A 19,215-nucleotide genomic window follows, 5' to 3' on the forward strand; every position below is an offset into this window, starting at 1 on the left:
CCTTTTCGGCCCCCAAGAAGAAAAAAAATTATTTGCAGGTTTTTTTTTTTTTAAATTTGGTGTTTTTTTAAAAAAAAAAAAAAAAAAAAAAAAAAAAAAGTCGACACTCTTCTTTTTTTAGGAAGGCAACGTACTTTTACTTATTTAAAGCTACCAGCCACTACTTTGAAACTTTTCTTTAAAAATCAAACTCACTTCAGATTTAGTTTAACTGTAGAAAACATATCATCAATTTTTAGAGTTCATGAGCTATTTTGTTGCATTTAATTTAGATAAATATATCCTCCATGTGAATAAGCTTTCACTGGTGACAACATATATGGCATAAGACAAGTGATCACACGAGATCAACTTGTAGTTTGTTTCCACACCCCCATCTTTATTCATGTTTTATTAAAATTTCTCCTTAAACATGTTTACTCGTGTTTTTACATGGCTGCAGAAAAAAACAAACAAACAAAAAAAAAAATTGTGCTCATTAAAATTAAATACATGCACCAAGCATTTAAAAAAAATACACTTTTTTTTTCTTGAATTCTATAACCCACAGCAGTTTTGCAATTGTATACCCTTACTTATTTACATGCTTATTTTTTATGTTGTTGATCTACAGTGAGTTGAACATAGCTTTTGGACTAAAGTGATTCTTCTTTCTTAATTTTTCTTTGGATATTGCATGTCTAGTTTATATTTGAACAGATAAAAATTGCAATATTTCTTACTTTGAATTAGGAAAAAATATTTGTGTAGTCTGCAAGTACTTTGTGGTCTATCTGGCTAAAAAGTTTGAATACCATCTGTTCAGGGTTAAAGCATGGAAATTGGCATTTACCCATTTCGTATGCACAAAAACCAGTCAGAGTAATTTAAACAAAGTATAAACAGATTCAGATTAGACTTGTAGAAGTCATGAAGACAGTCAGTATCAACGGCAAGGGGTTTATCAGAGCTCAAACATGTGAAGCCAGACTCCATGAAACTGAAACGTTACTTGGCATAGTATTTACTACATGCTGTAAATGCTATTCCATTTATATCTGTTGTAATAGCATCAACCTGAACTGACACAACAATTTTGCTGTCGTTTCCTCAATGAACCTTTCAAACGTTGTATTTTGTGAAACTATACAAAAGAAGTCCATACTCTGCTACCATGTTGTGTTTCTTTTGTCAAGACATATTTATTAATGTCAGAAAACACACAACAGGAACCACAACATCTTTGAAATAAATAAATACAAAAAAGCTTTACTTTTGTTCCAAAATATTTTTACCGTAATCATAAGTTTTTCTGTGAGGCTTATCCTGAAAGAGCTTCATCTGTAAAATGTTTAGAACAACAAACGTTTCTTTGCTGGTTAAAAGAAAAGTCTGCAAAAGGGAGTGGATGCAGGTGTTTGTCTGATCTCCAGGTGAAAAAAAGTTTGTAGCTGCTGTGATGTAAGCACACTTGTACATGTCATCAACAATGGCTGACTTAGAAGCAGAGCCCTCAGGACACAAATACCACAAAGCAGCTGTACCTTAAGCAAAAAAGGGTAAATCTGTTTGCCTCCACGATACACCCCCTGGCAGAAGACGCCAAGCAACAAAAGCGAATGTATTGCTTTTTACTTCTGTCTGTGCAAGTCACTCACAAGCATTATTCCATATGCTTCACATTATAATGGTGCACCATAACCCAAAACAGCAAGAAACCCCAAATTACAGCCACAGTAAGAAATACAATTCACTGTAGACTAAAAACATAAGGTCCAGCCAAGCTGAAAGAACTCCAGTTCAAATGCTTTCATTGGCACTTTTACAGTGTGTAACACACACACGCGCGCACACACACAAACACATACATACATACATACATACATACATATATACATACATACACACATACACACATACATACATAAGTTTCTGAATAGTTTTGATGATTCTTTGACTTTACAACCCACTTTTGGTCCACACACATTTCTGAAGTTTGGCTAAAATAAAATTGCCCAGCTTTCTGCTCTGGCATTTAGAGAGCATAGCCCCGTTTACCCAATGTGACTGAGCAAAAGGCTGAATAGAAGCACGGAAAAGTTTAAACCAAACCACTCAAGTCAGGAAGTCCTTTAACTTTAATTACTGACCAACGCGACTTTAAAACCCTCCCTGCCAAGAAAAAAGAGCCCAAAAATGTGACTTACCTTTTAAGGAAAAGCGTTCTTCCTCCGCCCCCCTCAGGATTTGGATTCGTTTAGTCAAAGTTGCTGACAGAGAATGAGTGCACTTAAGTCCAAAGAGCCCTCAGTCCGTCATGCAAGCTTAGTGCGGGGTGAGACTCATTTTGCTCTGCTGGAATGTGATCTCGGGGTGATCCGAAGCCCTTCGGCGGGTTTACTTTCGCTCAAATGAATCCGCAGCTCTCTTTGGCTTATTCTTCTTCTTCTTCTTCTTCTTCTTTCTTTTTATCCCTCCCCGGTGATAAAATAGAAGTCCTTGTTTGGTTCCTGAACCTCCGCTCCTCTTGTTGATTCTGTTCAGTTCACTTCCTCCAGCCCAGGTAGCCACTGAAGCCGCCACAAGTTCTGGCAAGGGGATATTCCTCCCACTGCGCCGCAAAGGCTCTTTCCTCTAACTCCCGCCCCCTTTTCCCTTTACCTCCCCTTTCTGAGGCCTCCCTTCATTTGTGTTCTCGCCATCACTTCTCTCCGAGTAGCCAACCCCCCACAGGAGACCCTAAAAACTATAATAGAATGCTTAACCACACACACAAAAAATCTACTCGTTTATCGACATTTATGACACATTCGATACTCTGTTATTTATGCAGCAGGTTTTATACCTGCTATACAATATTTGTTTGTTTTTCTGTAAAATAACCATGTTTTTATTTCTGTTTGTTTTTGAGCAAAGAAAGGAGAATAGGGGAACCAGAAAAAGGTGAGCCACTTATGTCTTGTGTTAATATAAAAACTAAATTTGTCAGATATTGTTTTTATGTACTATTTATTTTTACTTGAGTGTTATACTTGTCAAATGCTGTTTATAAATGTCATATTATTGTTGAAATTATCTTTAAGTCTTGTTTTTTTATGTATTGTATTATTAAAAGGTACTTTCAAACATGAAAATATATTCATAAGTATTCTTGACCTCTAAATGACATAGTAGACCCAGTATGTCTCAGCATAGTCTTAAATTAACAAACTGTAGATGTGTGCCTGTGTCTGATGTATTTTTGCATCAGACACATAATATGTATTGATAATTTTATCATTACTTCTTGAAGAAAACAAGGCTTTTGGTATGAAAGGTACTTATTAAAATGTAAAATAAAATAAAAATACTCTGTGGAGTGATCTAGATTTAATAAAATCCAACTCTCAAAAGATGCTAATACAAATGTGCTAGCAAAAGAAGTCATAGATCAAGCATGCTCAATACTCAACATAATTGTGGTCTTTCAAATGAGCCTGTTCCTTACATTTTTGTGAAACCGCTGTTTATTTTAAATTGAGACTGGAAGCATTAGTGTATGCTTCTCAAACTATAATTTTACCAATTTATTTGCTATTTCTTAACTATTAGTTTGATTGAAATTTGCATTTTATTGTTTTTTTCCTGGCAGCACAGTAGCACAGTTGGTAGAGCTGTTGCCTTGCAGCAAGAAAGCTCTAGGTTCGATTCCCGGCCCCAGTCTTTCTGCATGGAGTTTGCATGTTCTCCCTGTGCATGCTCCAGGTACTCTGGTTTCCTCCCACAGTCCAAAAACATGACTGTCAGGTCAGCTGGTTTCTCGAAATTGTCCCTAGGTGTGAGTGTGTGCATGGTTGTTTGTCTCTGTGTTGCCTTGCGACAGACTGGCAACCTGTACAGGGTGTACCCCGCCTCTCACCCGGAACATTAGCTGGAGATGGGCACCAGCAACCCTCCTGACCTCACTGAGGGACAAGGGTGTAAAGAAGATGGATGGCTGTTTTTTTCCTCTCAAGCTTCATTATTTCTTGCTTTTATTCTATTTTTAATCTATGTTCTTTTAGTCTTGCTGAATTGTCTTCAATAGGAATGGTGGCAACAAACAAACAAAAAAAAACAAAAAAAAAACCACTTGCCCTACCTTATGTATTTCTGATGCAAAGCTGAATGTTTAACATTGAGTTTTATGCACAAGCTAAATAGAGTCAGCATTTGGATATTTGGGAGTATGATTTGCACCAATGCAATGAAAAGTACTCATTTTGTTAAATCTGTGTGAGTTGATTCATAGTTTTGTTTTAATACTTCTGATGATAGTATTTCTGCTTATGACACAATTTAAAACAGAATTCTTCAAAGTTGTTAGATTAAACTTCAAACATTTTTTGTATGTCTATTGATGTTTGGATACATTGAGTATATCGATATGTAAGAAGTGTGACAAGATGCAGAAATATGCACTAGAACTTTCAATGACAATTTTATTTGAAATTATGCTAAATATTGCAGATAGTCTTTATAGTAATGCCGTATGCAGTAAGCAGTAAAAAAAAAATAAAAAAAAAAATACATGAAACATGTTGCAATAAATTCTGATAAAAAAAATCCCCAAACAATAAATTGTAGGTCTAAGTGATTATGAGTGTTAACTGTGGTATTAGAAAACAAAAATAAATCAAAGAAACATTCTTTTTTTATATATATATTGCAATAAACCAATAACATGGAGGGTTTAGTGGTGTCAAAAGAGGAGTAATAATGTAAAGTAATGTAAAAAAAATTATAACTATTTAGATAGCAAGAGCTCATGATTAATTAGCATAGTTAGCTTTTCAATTTGAGCAAAACATCAATAACTCTAGATAAAATCATTCTCTAAAAACATGAATGAATCTACAATAAAACCTAACCCCAAAAAACAACAACAAAAAAGCAATATTGAAGAGGTTAATTGGAACCTAAACCAAATAACTACAAAAAACTGAAATTAAATTTGTTTTACCACAAAGCCAAGGTACATTTTAATCAGGACGACAAGGTTGTCAGTAGTAGTCAGCATTTAAAATCAAAACCAAACTATTGAAAAATCACAAACATTTAAATCGTATACAAATGAAAAAAAAAAAAAAAAAACTGATTAATTTTTTTTTAACAAAACCCAGCTACATTTAACTAAAAAAATACCATAAAAACAGGAAAACTATAAAGCAGTTGTTTTATTTGCATTAGGAGATAATATTTCAACTGAGGACGGTAGTGCTGGAGGAGTAATTGTAGGAGTAACTGGAGGTATAATCGACACTCCCTCTACGAGATCCACTCCTTGAGCCAGTGCGAGATCCAGCCCTGGAACCAGAGCGAGATCCTGGGTTGGAGACATTGTAAGGGCTGCTTATTCCTTTGGTGGACACAGAAGAGGCCTGCAGCATCTTCATTCCATTGCTTTCTTCCACCATGCAGCTGTCCATGGCTTCTTTGTAGGAGATCTTCAGCTTCGTCTTTGGACAAGTCAAATTCTTCTGATAGTTGCGAGTGTCTTGCAACTTCTGTGCCCCTTTACCATCTAGCCAGCCTTTCCGGATGGCCTCTTCAATGCTGATACGACGTCCTGTGTGTGGTTCTATTAGACCCCCTGTCAAATACTGAAACTCCAAAAACCTTTGGCCCGCCTCGTAGGGTAGCCAGTTCTCCTTTACGGCCTGAGCTGCAGAGAGCTTTCGTTTGGTTTTCACATCCTCAAAACCAATGTAGGCTTTCTGAGAAGCTTTGAGTTTACTAACCATGGAGTCATCAATGATACTCTGATGGAAGGCATCTTCAAGTGACAGACGGTCACCGGTTGCAGGGTTGATGATCCCACCAGTGCAAGCCTGAGCTTCCAGCAGTCTTTGTGCTGTAAGGGTGTCAATGATGCCTCTTTTGAGCCCCTCGGTAACAGTTACTTTCTCTAAAGTCTCTGTGTCAAATATGGCTGCTACAGGACTTTGGTCATCAAACATTCCTGGGGGAGAGACTGTAATTGAAATGCTGCTGAGGCGTTTACGAACAGTAGGTGAAGATGGTGTGGCTTGGGTGGGGCTGCTGCACGTGACCATGTCATCAACACTGCTGGCTGCAATAGTCATCTCAGTGCTGTTGGTTCTGCTGGTAATTTTGTCAGCAAACTCGGTCAAGGTTATTGATCCGGCACGGTACTCATCTAACGTCTTTTGGTCAATGACAGCATTGTCTATGCACTCTTGAATGTCATACTGAGTTCCAGTTTTTCTATCCACAATAACCAAACGTGCTGAGCCGTCTGATCCTCTGATGGTGATTTCCTCCCACTCACATTCTTGCTCTGACAAGTCCAGGAACGTTTCATAGTCAATTAGATCCTTATGGTAGGCCTCCCTGACTGACATCTCCAGCCCTGTGTCAGGGTCAACAATTACAACACGCCTTTTGCGGAGCACATTGGTGCGACTTTCTTTAGACTGTTGAGCCTTTTTCTTGTCTTTGAGGGGCAGAAGTATTAGCCCTGTTTTTTTATCTGTGATGCATCTCTCCTTCAGTTGAAGATATGTCAGGTTCTCCTTGGTATTTGGGTCAAAGAACCCTTTTGTGTCATCTCCTTCGTAGCTTAAGATCTCTTTCATCTCCTCATCAAAATATCCTCTTTTATAGGCAACAGAAACTTCAATGCGGTGGCTCTCGACAGGGTCAATAATTCCACCACTGGCAATTTGGGCCTCAAGCAGCCGGATCCCATGACCTTTCTCAATAAGATCTTTTGCGATAGCCTGGAAGAGAGAGATTGTCTTGCCTGTTGTTGGGTCTGTGTATCCAGTTACTGCCCTTTCTGCCGACATGAGCTTACTCTTGAACTCCTTCCCTACAATGCCTCTTTTGGTGGCTTCTTCTACTGTCAGGAAAACATTGTTAACTGGATCAACAATGAAGCCTGATGCAGCTTGTGCTTCAAGAAGCTCCAGGGTGGTTCCTCTCATTAACAGTCCTTCCTTCATTGCCTGATAGAAAGGCATTATCCTGTCATTGACCTCATCATAGATACCTGCGATACAAGTGGAGCCAAAGAGATATGACTTTAGCTTGTCTTCAATGTCTTTTGCAGTGAGCGAACCCTGGTTGAGCTTTTGCACGTCAGTTTCATTCAGCAGCTCAGACTTAACTAGTTCTGTGACAGAGACATCCCCACGGATACCCTTAACTGTCATGGGCTTTTCTGGACCTTGGAGCAGGAGCAAACCAGACACTGGTTCGACTGTGCACTTCCTTCTAAGGTCAGTATATGTGATCTTCCCTCCTGTCGCTGGGTCCAGGTAGGAGGCAGGCTTTTTATTCAAAGCCCTGTAAAGATCATCATCTATGAGATTACGATCCAAGGCCAGATCTTTTGGAAGATATACACTCAGCACGGGGTCTATTATGCCCCCAACAGACTCCTGAGCCTGGAGCAACCGGATGGCAGTTTCTTTGTCAACATGACCTTTTTTGTAAGCCTGTCCCACAGACAGCACCTTGCCGGTGTATGGATCCTTGAACCCTGTGCTGGCAGCTTCAGCTTTCAATAAAACATCTCTGTCTTCTGTGTCTACAATCCCTCTTGAACAGGCAGTATCTACTGGCATCCTCTCATTAAATGCAGGGTCCAGAATGTAGCCTGTTGCTGCTTGAGCTTCCAACAGCATGATGGCACTCTCTGGGCTGAGGAGTTTCTTGTGTTTGGCTTCGGTGAAAGGCATTTTTCCCTGTGAACCTGTCTTCATCCCAGATATAATGCCAGTGCCCTTTAAATTAACCTGGATGTCCACAGCTACTTCCTCCACTGTCTTTTTGCCCTTTAACAGCATTTCCAAGGTAGCTTTGCTGATTATACCACAGTCACAAAGCTGGTGGGCTGTGACTTTTCGGTGCACACCATTGAACACAAGCTTTGATGGATCAATTGTCATGACTTTCTCATCTGTCTGGGTCTGAATGCTAAACGAAGGTGGTCTCTTCAGTCTAAGAATTTCTCTCTCTAGGGCATCTCTCTTCAGAGCCAGATCAGATGCCTCCTTTTCTGAGATCCCGAGACGTCTCTTATATGTTTCCTCCAAAGTGTACAACTCCCTCTTCAGCCTCTCAATCTCACTGTTAAGGGATAGCCTCTCTCGGTCAGCCTTGCCCTTGTCTGACTCGCACTGTCTAATCTGGAATTCTCTGGAGTCATACTGGCTCTTCATAGAGGTCAATTCTTTATGGATAGAATCTCTTTCAGCTTGCAAATGCTGTTTGTTGCGAAGCTCGGTCTCCAGAGAGAACTTGAGGCGGCCAAGCTCCTCTTCTAATCTCTGATTACGGTTCTTGTCCTGCTCCAGCATTTTAAGCTTGGAGAGCAAGCTGTCCCTCTCCAGCACCAGGTCAGTATATTTGCTTTGGGAGTCATGTGCCAACTTGGAGGTCTGTGAAAAGATAAGAGAAAGAGCATTATAATGTAATTAACTTCCATGTATGCAGTTCAAAAGACAACATATCAGTATTGCGTGCAGTTCTGTGTAATCTACAAGTTAGAAAACTTTGCACACATTTCTAGACATGCTACTGTAGTTCATTGTGTGATTGTGATGATGGTAAAAGTAACTGAGTGGCATTCTGTGAAATTATTGAAAAGCTCATTTAGAGACACAGATAAGAGGGAACATTTGTGAGTAAGAGAAAATTGTGATCAACTAAGTAAAAGTAGTGACATATACTATAAAGGTACGTTGAAATCAGGATAAGTCATAAAGCAAACACAACAAAACATGCAAGAAGGAAATAATACGTTTGTGATATGAGTATATTATCCTTCAATGTGATCGAAAATACCTCAATTGACTGCTTTTGGAATTTTTCTATTTCCATTTTAAGCTTTTCTCTCTCCTTGGTCAGGTCACTGATGAGAAACTGGAGCTCGGATGTCCTCTTGGAGCTCGTTTGAAGCTGGACATTCAAAGCTGAGATTTGAGTGGCACTTTCTGCATCAATAGCACCTTTGCTAATCTTCAGTTCATCTCTCTCTTGTCGTACTGCCCTCAGCTCTTCCTCCAACCTTAGTCTCTCTTTGGTAAGGTTCTGTGTCAGAGTCTTCAGCTTTTCCATCTCTGTGGTGTATTCGTTGAGCTGGCGGCTCTTCTCTTCTATGGTTTTGTACAAGCTTTCGTTGCGCTGGTTGAGCTCATGAACTCGCACCTGCTCTTGCTGGAGTTTTTGTTTTAGTATTTTGAGTTCATTCGTCACCGCTGTCAGTTCTTCTTTGGTGACTTTGCAATCCCTTAAGCTCCTGTCCAGTTTCTCTTGGAGAGCCTTGATATCTTGCTCATACTTTCTCCCAGTGTTTGTGACCTCTATCTGAACAGATTTCAGTGAGTTGATTGTAGTGGTATGCTCTCTGCACGTACGTGTCATCCTCTCTAACTCCGCCTCCATTCTCTTACGACGAGTGAACTCCTCTTGGGTCTGATTCTTTTGCTTTTCCAGCTCAGCTTCCAACCCATCCAGAGAGCCCTGAAGTTCCCTGATACGACTCTGAAGCCTGGCAGAACTCTGCTCTGCCTTAGTTTTCTCACTGGTCTGCTTTTCCAACTCCACTCGGGTGATGTGGATTTCCTGCTCAGCCCCTTTAAGTGTGTTAATTGTCTCAAGGTAAGCACTGTTCTTTGCCACAAGTTCTGCTTTGGCTTTCTTCAGCTGACCGAACTCCAGTTCTAGAGCTCTCCTCTTTTTCTCCTCTTCTTGCAGGCTAATTGTTAGCTCACTGATTTGCCTGGATTTCTCCTGACTGTTTCTGTTGGATTCCTGTAATTTCAGGTTTTCTTCATCTCTCTGCTGCTGGAGCGTTCTCAACTGCAGCTCCAAATTAGTGCGAATCCTTGTCGCTTCATTCACTGAGGCCATCTGCTGGCTGGCTTCCTGCTCTGCCTTGCTTTTGTGCATTTCAATGACAGCAATGGACTGCCTCAGCCTCCTGAGCTCCTCTTCCAGATTTCTCTTCTCGTCCATGAGCCGGTCAACTTGCAGCCTCAACTGTGATGCATCCTCATCTTTCTGCTGGGACACTTTCAGAATGGTGGTCTTGCTGACTTGGATCTCTGTCTCATATGTCTGTTTGAGTTGACTGATCTCCTGGGTGCACTGTGTTCTTACCTTTGATATATCTGACTCGACTTTTTGACGACGCCTTTCTTCCTCCTCCAGTTGCATCCTCAATCTCTCAATTTCATGTTCTTTATCCTTCACCGACTTCTCCAGGTTTATCTTTGTCCAGTTGATGGCATCCAGTTCCTGCATCCTGGAGCGAGTTGATGCATCACACTCTTGTTGGTGGCTTATGAAGCGCTCTTCTGCAAGCATTCTTTTCCTCTTTTCCTCCTCAAGCTGATATTTAACGCGGCTTAGTTCTTCAGCTACAAGTTGCATCTGGCCTTGTGTGCTATCAAGGCTCTCTTTAGCAGCGTTAACCTGCATTACTGTGGTTCTCTTCACTTCTTGCACTGAAATGAGCTCATCTTTAGCCTGACTGAGCTCCATCTTGCAGTTGGACAAGATACCCTCCAATGAACCATTTTTTTGTTTTTGATCTTCAAGTTCATCCTGTAGACGCCTCAGTTGCTCCTCTAGCAACTCAATCCTGGTGTTTCTTAGCTGATGACAGATTAAGGAAGACAAATTTAGTCAGATTTATTTCAAACCTATTTGTTCAAGTAAATGTGGTCTCTCTGGCAAGTAGCTTTAACAAAAATATTGCATATATAGAAAAAAAATGCATAATTGTTGTACAAAGAAAATCTGATGCCAACCTTCAGCTCATCTATGTTCTTCCCCAAGTCACCCAGGAACTTGTAATAATCGCTGGAGCGGGTAAGCAGCTCGATGTAATGTGTCTGAAGTTCACCTGCCTTGGGACAATAATTAGATTATAAATACCACCGTTAAAAAACAATCAATCATTTTCATTTTCATTTGTGTGGAATTTCATTTTTAGTTGGTGAATGAACCCTGATTTGGAATGCACTCATTTTACAAAATGCACGAGTGCTTCTAAATGTAGCATCTATAAGCTGAATATATTTCTTGAATTTGATCACACAATAAATATGAAAATCCAAAGTTATGAGATTATTTTAAAAGAATGTTGCTGCTTACTTCTCTTCTGACAGAAGATGCAGGGGACTGAAGCAAAGTTCTCTTCACTGGGACATTAAGCAAGGTTCCCAGTCCTGAGCTGTAAGAAGCCAGCTCCAGCTCGTAATTCTGAAAACAACAAAGCCAGCGATATTTATACCTTTTTTTTGCTTTTCATCAAGACAGATTTCAAGAAGAAGCAAACCAATTACCTTTATGGATGTAGCACAGGTGTCCGCATTCCTCAGCACATCATCCAGTCTGTCCTTCCTGTTTTTGATTTCATTGTGAAGAGTCTATTCAAAACAACACAAATAAGGAAAAATGTTTCCTTTAATTTCAGAAGTTTTGCATATTGTTTCTGGTTTGTGGTGTTTTATTTAAATTCATGCAACAATATGACACATTTAAACATTTCCCCACTCTACAGATATTCTAAATTCCCTAAATTGTAATTATCCTGCACTTTCTGCGTGTGCTGCACTATAAAGCACACATTTGCTCACAGGTATTTGCATTTCTAATTGATCACAATCCGACTGATATCCAGGAGTCAATTTGATTTTGAGTTTGGGAGTTGTCATCCACAGATGATCCCAAAAGTACATTTTTGTCACTCTACTTCACCATGCTTCTAGGTTGTGTTTACCTAATTTTACTTTATCATATAATCGATTCTGATATTCTCCTGAGCTTGTACCAATGAATCAAACACATTGCTCTTAGTCTAACACAACTATATTATGTCTCACTGGCTTTTACATACTTACATAGAAGTGGACATTTATATTTGTGTTATTTTTGACATTAGTCAGTCAGTTTGAATAGGAAATAATACACACACTAGAAATTATGCATACTGTCTAATCAAATAAAATAATCAGTTTGATTTACAGCTAGTCTGAAGTAACCCTTATTGACTTTAGCTTGAGCCGACACACCTCCCTCAAATGGAAAACCACCTTCAAACATTTGTTACGATAGTTTCGGTAAACATGGAAAAGCATGCCTTTTGTTGGTTGATGTGGTCCGTGAGAGTCTGCCTGTCAGTGATGTTGGCCATCTTAAGGGTCTCCTGCCGTTTCCTGGTATTGTCTATCCACTGCTCCATCAAATTTCTTCCCTGCTGATACTGTGTTAACTGCTGCTTTTGTTGTTCCAGGTCCGATAGTCTAAGGCAGGAAGAGGAAGAGATGGAAGAATGCTTTAGTCCTGTTGCCGGCAATAACAAATGCGTCATTGTGACCAGACAACCTTGTCGTACCTGATATCAATCTGCTTTTGGATTTGACGCCAGCGACTGGACAGCTGGTTCATAAGCTCAGAGTACTTGGACAAATCCACATCACATTTGTGGAAAGAATCGGAAATCTGGTCGTTGCAGTACTGCGCTTTGGCCAGGTGAGACTCCATGGAAGTCAGCAGATCCCGTCTTTGATCAAGTTCAGTCTTCATGCTCTGTAATAGAGATTCACACAGCGAGGTCATTCATATCCTTTGGTTTTACAACTAAAAGTGACAAGTACAAATGTTTGTGTTTTTGAGGTAAATGCCTGGCAATTAACCAAACTTTTTTACTATGATTGAAAGTACTTGATTTTGAGGAGTTCTAGGTTTTTTTCTCTAGGTTGAAATTGATAATGCAGCGACGTCTGAAAAATAAAAGTAAATTCAATGATACTTTAAAAAAATCTGACTTAAAATCTTGTTAGTATTAGGAGTAGTACTACTGCCAATACTACTACTACTAGTAATAATAGTATTAACAGTAGTAGCAGATTTACTAGAACTACTGCCAACAATGGTAGTGCTACACTGCTCTTAATATAGAACAATTTATTTTCATGATTGGGACATAAAATTTTGAGATTTTTATCTATTTTATATTGTATACTAAACTATTGTTTACTACTGTCTTATGTTTTGCATAGAAAACATTATCAGAGACGGTAAATTATATACTTTTTAAGATATTCATCTGAAATATATAGAATAAATAATTAAGAAACACAAACAGTAAAATAAAGTCCAGTTACCAACAACTTTTAATCCAGTGTCATTGTTGTGGCAAGTTACAAAAGAATAAAATAAAAGATCTAATTGATCTGAGTAACTAATATATTTAGAAAAAGCAAAGTTTAAAACTTCTAAGGAGAAAATAAATTAGATATCAAAACAGGTGCCTCATACCCTTAAAGCACTCCGATGGATTTCCAGTTCTTGAGGGTCATCGGAGCTGGTCTCCTTCTCCATCAGGCGGATCTCGTGAACTTTAATAAAATCCTCAGCCTGGAGAAAATTTTGTTGCAGGTCCTTGAGCGCTTTCAATCTGTTGTGGACACAATACATAAAAAAAAACAAAAAAAACATATAAGAAGATTAACCTAACTTTAGCTTCAGATCAGATAAGCTGGCCAAAAAAAAAAAAATACTGCACTTGTCAAGGTAGACTTTGTTAAGATGCTGCAGTTCTCCCAATTTGTGGTTGACTATCTCCAGTTCGGAACGGAGGAACTTGGCCTGCTCTGAGTCTGCAGGGAGCCCAGTTAGCTGCTTTGTGATCATTTCTCTTAGGTGCAGATACTCATTGTAAATTGAATCCAGGTCTTGGTTCACGCCCTGGAAATGAGCATATGGTGACATTTACTTAAAATTAGTAAATACAATATGTTTTAGTCGTGAAACTAGCTATGACATTTCTTCTGATCAGCTCTGTACATTTGCATTCAAGTAATTTGCAATATAAATAAAAAAAGCAACATACGTGTAGCTTCTGAATGTGCACTGAGCACTCATGCACACCGTTTTCTCCAAGTGGGATATGGAGATGGTCAGTGAGGTCAGATTCAGCCATTTCCAGCCTGCGACGGATTTGTTGCAGATTGCTAAGCAGCGAAAGGCTGATGACAGTGTTGGTTTTGGTCGGTTGTTTAATGGGGGCTTGGTATTGTTGCTGTTGCTGTTGCAGTTGCTGTTGCTGTTGCACTTGCTGTTGCTGTTGCACTTGCTGTTGCAGTTGCTGTTGGACTTCAATCTCTTCAGTCTTTATCTCTTCTTCCCCTTCAATGCGAAGTAAAAACGATGCAAATTAATACTAGAAAAACTGAGATTTCCATAATTTCTAACTAAGTAGTGCAACAAAACAGAAATATACTTTGTATCCCAGTTGTTATTTTGGAAAAGCAGAGAAGACAGATCAAGTTCTTTAACTATACCTTTTATTAAAAAAGAACACAGCTTCACATAATCCATGATTACTAATATAATTAATAATTAGTATTATGTAATGGAAGTAACAACACAACATATTACTAATGTTTATCTGAAATCACTATTCCTATATTTTTAAGAGCAGCTGTGAAAGAAAATAATTAAATGCAAATCAAGGTTAGTATTTGTAAAACAAGGAAATCAAGGCTAGCCAGTCAAACAGGCTAAAGAGTTTTTCTAATGATGTGCTCCATTATATGGTCTGAATTATTCTACAATTACACCCTGAAAATTAACTGAGCGTTCAAAGTAAAATCAACAGAATTTCTCCTTACTGTAATTGGGAAGCTGGACAATCAGAGTATCGTAGTGCTCTTGAGCCTTGTTAAAGTGGCCCTGTATGGTCTTCCTATCCTCTTCTCCAAACATTTCAGAACCCTGGCTGTTACGCATGAACTCCTGGTAATGGATCTCCATATTTTTGATCAACTCGCGGTATTCGTCGGGACGCATCTTCGACAGCTAAAAGAGAAGAGAGGAAGGTTAGGGTGGGTGTGAGAGCCTAGAGTGGCTCAGATAAAACAAAAGCAATAAATGGAGTTCAAAATTCAGCTTCACCAAATGTGCGTTTGCTCATTTTGAAATATTTCATTCTTGACGTCTTACCATGCTGATGGTGAGGGAGTTGATGAAGTTGACATCTCTGATACAGTACTGCCAGGAGATGAGACTCTTGATGTTGATGAAGAGCTGATTCCACAGGCCCATGATGGCTTCATAGTACTGCTCATTTCTGGTAAAAGGACACACAGTCATTCCTGATATGCAATATGAACTACACTATCAACCACTAATTTTCTGCCCACTGCAATACCACAGACACGGATAAAATAATTTAAGAAATAATAATCAAAGGACAATGAAATGCTAAGTGCTGCAAATTCTGCTTTTAAACAAATCATTGGCTCATTCCAAGTGTATACATTGAATTAAAGTATATTAAATAATAAATAATACTAACTGTCTGCACGTTTGCAGTTAATAAATGTCACATTAGCAACATTCCAGACAAAAAAAAATAAATAAAAATCAGCATCGACCAAAACTGGAATTGGCAGATTGGGCTTTTTTAAGAACGTATTTACACTGAAACCAACAAGCGGATATTCTAAATCGAACAAGATTTAAGAACTGGAGCTAAAAGTGTCACATAAAGGGCGGGAGGGGGAGGGGGAGGGGGGGAAGGGGCTCATGGATGATAAAACAGTGAATGCATTTTGGTACATGCAACAGACTTATAGTCTGTGGATTGAGATTGAGATTGAGAGAATGGTCTGATATCTGGTGAAGAGAGAGAATTTCCAGAAGGATGATTAAGCAAAAAAAGTTTTAGACTCAGTTCAGACAGACCCGTTTAGATTATCATTCAGCAATTTCTGTAAATCAGGGAGTTGAGCTCCTTGTCACTGTAGAAAACAGCAGCTAATTCTGGCCCCTGGTCAGAAGTATAAAAGCTCAAGGTGACCGTTAGATTTTTTTGAAAAATATAGATGTAGATATAATAAATTGAGAGGCTTCTTTAAAGTGGTCATGCAAACACATATGAACAAGTATGAGTGTGCACGTAACTTCAAAAGTGGGAAGGAGGTTGTAAGTTTTAAATCAATGAAGGGGGAGAGACTCTCTGGAAAAAACCCCCACTGTGAACCACTGCTACGTACAACACAACACAGATTTTTAACAAGCCTAACCACCAAATCTGATTCGGGTCCTTTCTCATAGGTGTGCAGTTTCTTACTTTTTAGCAATTCCGATGCTGAGAGGATTTGGCGGTGGGATGAGCAGGCACACAGAGGGAATCCACATGTCAAGACCTCCAGGTCCTGTCACAAGCCACTTGCTGCGCTGAGAGTTGTCCTTCAGGATGCCCTGGTTGTCTTTCAATATACTTTTCTGAAAACATAAAACAAAAAAAAAAAGAATGAGATTTACTACATTTGCTATGCCTTTGTTACACTTTGTGTATGGTTATGCAAACTATAGAGATGAAGAATTCATATGTCCAACCTGGTCCTGCTTAAAGTCACATAAGGCCTGAACCATGACGGGGGTGGTGCTTTTCTCCTCGGGATTTCGAGGCTTCAGCCTGACAATGGACTGCGACTTGGTAACCAGACTCTGGACCTGCCTCTTATTCTCCATGATCCTCTCTTTCTCTCTCTGTATTGAAAATTAGAAATTTTTAGCTTAGGCACTTTTTACAGTAACTTTGAGAAAACAAATCATGCTCGAAACTATACTAAATAAATGCAGCCAGACTGAAAAGATAAAAAGGATAAAGGCTTTCCGAACAAGTTTAAGAGGCATGCACTTTTTTTTTTTTACTTTGTCCAATGCACAGGGAAATTACAATTAATGGAGAACAAATATACCTCCAGATTTTTCAGGAGTTCGACAAGGTTCTCCACACGGGTATTCTTGTCACATATGAATTTGCTCTTGATGATGTCATGTTGCTTCTGAAGCTTTGCATACGTTTCATTGGCCTCCTTGAAAAACTGAAGGAAAAATAAAAGCAGATAAGGTTTGTTTAAATGAAAACATACAAGGTGCTATTTCCACATAGCAAACAGGAACTTTAAAGTCATACTTGGCTGTAGGCAGAATTTTCCTTAAGATGAACTTGGATGCACTTTGTGATCTGGAGAAGCCAGCTCCACTGTGTCTGTAGGGTGTCCACGTAGGCCTGTAGGGTGCCAAGTCATTCATTCAAACGTAAAATAAAATTTTTAAAATAATTGATCAAAATACAGTCCAAACGCCAACAACCACTACCTCGATCTTGTCTTTGGCTGGGTGGTTGTTATTCAAGAGGACATCAGATTTCGTCTTCAGCCTGTTTAACTCCTTCTCCTTCTCCTCCAATTCACTCATCAGTTTCTGATGTATAAACAGAAAGGTAAAAGTCCAAAACAGTCCCACCATAAACAATGCAGATACATTTACAACAGATGTCAATAATAATAATAATAACAATACAAAAAATGCTCAGTCTGAGATTCTCACAGAGTAGCTCTCCTGCTTCTTGGGTATGTACTGGTCGATGTTTTTGTCTCCCCAGTCAAACATTAGCTCCTCCTCCTCTCTTCCATTAACCCACATGATGGCTTGAGAGACGTCCACGATGATGCTCTGAAGGTCACGGAGTTGACTGATGCGACTGTTGGACATTTTCTACGACAAACACATGGCACGTTTATGGATAGAATTAAAATTGCAACATAGAGAAAAAGAAAAAATGCTACATTTGACAAAATACTATTTGTGCTGAAAGGGTTTTTCTCTACCTGGAGGGCATCCATTTCTTGTTCCAGGATGTTGAGGTGATACTTATTGCCCACTGACATCTGGAAAGTAGTTCACAATGTTGCTCAGGTCTTAGCCACAAACCAAACAGGGGAACATACTAAATAGTAGACACGGGCTGGTTGTAGATATTTGGAGGGTTTGAAAAGTGATGGTTTCCACGGTCTTTTTGTTAACCAAAAACCACTTTAATGAGATGTCGGCAATAGTGCTGGATTAAAGGAGTTTTTTCTCCAGTTGTATAGATCATAAAATAACATAACATAGTGCTGGCCCTACCTATGCCATTTCTTTTGTCTCATTTATAAGATAAAAATCAAAGCCATCATACGAAAATGAAAGAAGCACTACCTATTACCATGGCAAAGGTAACTATGTTAGCATGTTACAAGCAGGATGTTTGTAAAGCATGTAACAAACAAACAAGCTCTACCAGTACATGCTGAGTCACCAATTAATCAGTTCAATTTACTTGGACAGCAAAAAGGAACAGTATTCTAGCACCAAATAATTAAAAACTTCTATTACGTTGCATGACGTTAATGCAGTGATTTTGCTCAACTCCAGTGTTTATGGATTTATTGCCATTGCATTTTCACTCAAGGTAATCATGCTTGTAAAAATCTAATACAGTACCAACCCATGCCTATGTGAGAGAAAAAAAAAATGCTAAGACGTTGTGATGTAAAGTGAGCAAAATAGGTATAAAAGTAAAGAAATATAACTTACCAGCTCGTCTCTGGCACGCCTTACTTCTAGGTTTGTTTGGATGGAGCTGTGGACTTTGCTGTGGGATACTATTTGGTTTTCTATGGTGCTGGCGTCATCTCCGAATGGAGCTGTCTCAATCATGCGCTATCAAATTAAAAATGACAATACCATGATTAGTACTTTTGCTCTTGCTTTTCATATTTTTGGACATTTTTGAGGTGAGTAAAATTTGTGTTTGGGCATTTTCAAATGAAATCCCTTAATTGAATATTATAGATAATTAATAGATTTGAGGTAGTCTCTTGAAAAGACAATTCAGCTATTTTTTTGTTCAAATCCTTTGAAGCATTTAATATATAACTGTCATAATATGTTGAATGTGACTTTTTTATTGTGGCATTACGTTTGTATTTTCAGTAGACTTGATTTTGGTGTGTCTAGTAATTTTATTCAGTTCAGTAAGTCTAGTTTGAGATTAGTTGGTCCTGGAGACTAATGCAAATTTGTTTAGTTAGTCTCAGAAAGGTCATTAATGCAAATGCCATTATGAACAGAACTCATCAAGTTTGCATTCGAAGCTTTCAACACAGAATCCTACGATTATTTACAGAGTAAATTGGAGATCAGAGGCAGTGTGGTACCAATAATCTTCTGTGTTGGGAACAAAACATGTAACGCATATCTAGTCAGAAATACAAGTGTAAACTGCAAAAAAAGTGTAAACTGCAAAAAAAAAAAAAAAAAAAAAAAAAAAAAAGTGGCATTTTTTTTAACTTAAATAAAATTTTTTTGTTTTTTTTTTTATTTGGATTTTTCAAATCA

At 38.6% G+C, this 19,215-nt stretch overlaps 2 protein-coding genes across 4 annotated transcripts in view; both read right to left on the reverse strand.

Annotated features, from left to right (window-relative positions):
- Positions 1 to 2,585, reverse strand: part of LOC106958829 (tensin-3-like) — a 31,726-nt gene extending 29,141 nt beyond the window's left edge. Inside the window, exon 1 of the mRNA XM_015050953.1 lies at positions 2,187 to 2,585. The gene's annotated coding sequence lies outside the window, so the exon portion shown is untranslated. The remainder of the gene's footprint in view (positions 1 to 2,186) is intronic.
- A 2,574-nt stretch (positions 2,586 to 5,159) lies between these two features.
- Positions 5,160 to 19,215, reverse strand: part of dspa (desmoplakin a) — a 20,447-nt gene continuing 6,391 nt past the window's right edge. Inside the window, exons 5-25 of one of the 3 annotated variants that reach the window (XM_015050947.1) lie at positions 18,412 to 18,537; positions 17,664 to 17,723; positions 17,383 to 17,550; positions 17,152 to 17,256; positions 16,967 to 17,062; positions 16,749 to 16,874; positions 16,384 to 16,536; positions 16,115 to 16,269; positions 14,983 to 15,109; positions 14,652 to 14,838; positions 14,093 to 14,166; positions 13,871 to 14,059; positions 13,544 to 13,725; positions 13,297 to 13,435; positions 12,371 to 12,564; positions 12,116 to 12,278; positions 11,319 to 11,402; positions 11,128 to 11,235; positions 10,782 to 10,880; positions 8,812 to 10,626; positions 5,160 to 8,405 (exon numbers count right to left, since the gene is read on the reverse strand). In XM_015050947.1, the coding sequence (XP_014906433.1) occupies positions 5,199 to 8,405; positions 8,812 to 10,626; positions 10,782 to 10,880; positions 11,128 to 11,235; positions 11,319 to 11,402; positions 12,116 to 12,278; positions 12,371 to 12,564; positions 13,297 to 13,435; positions 13,544 to 13,725; positions 13,871 to 14,059; positions 14,093 to 14,166; positions 14,652 to 14,838; positions 14,983 to 15,109; positions 16,115 to 16,269; positions 16,384 to 16,536; positions 16,749 to 16,874; positions 16,967 to 17,062; positions 17,152 to 17,256; positions 17,383 to 17,550; positions 17,664 to 17,723; positions 18,412 to 18,537 (7,557 nt within the window). In that variant the 3' untranslated portion in view covers positions 5,160 to 5,198. Of the gene's footprint in view, positions 8,406 to 8,811; positions 10,627 to 10,781; positions 10,881 to 11,127; positions 11,236 to 11,318; positions 11,403 to 12,115; positions 12,279 to 12,370; positions 12,565 to 13,296; positions 13,436 to 13,543; positions 13,726 to 13,870; positions 14,167 to 14,651; positions 14,839 to 14,982; positions 15,110 to 16,114; positions 16,270 to 16,383; positions 16,537 to 16,748; positions 16,875 to 16,966; positions 17,063 to 17,151; positions 17,257 to 17,382; positions 17,551 to 17,663; positions 17,724 to 18,411; positions 18,538 to 19,215 lie in introns of all 3 variants that reach the window. The other 2 variants (XM_015050946.1, XM_015050948.1) reach the window with 2 other exon arrangements.

The sequence above is a fragment of the Poecilia latipinna genome, unplaced genomic scaffold (genome assembly GCF_001443285.1).
Source record: "Poecilia latipinna isolate Pla-1442-1.1 unplaced genomic scaffold, P_latipinna-1.0 Scaffold1020, whole genome shotgun sequence".
Classification (NCBI taxonomy): domain Eukaryota; kingdom Metazoa; phylum Chordata; class Actinopteri; order Cyprinodontiformes; family Poeciliidae; genus Poecilia; species Poecilia latipinna.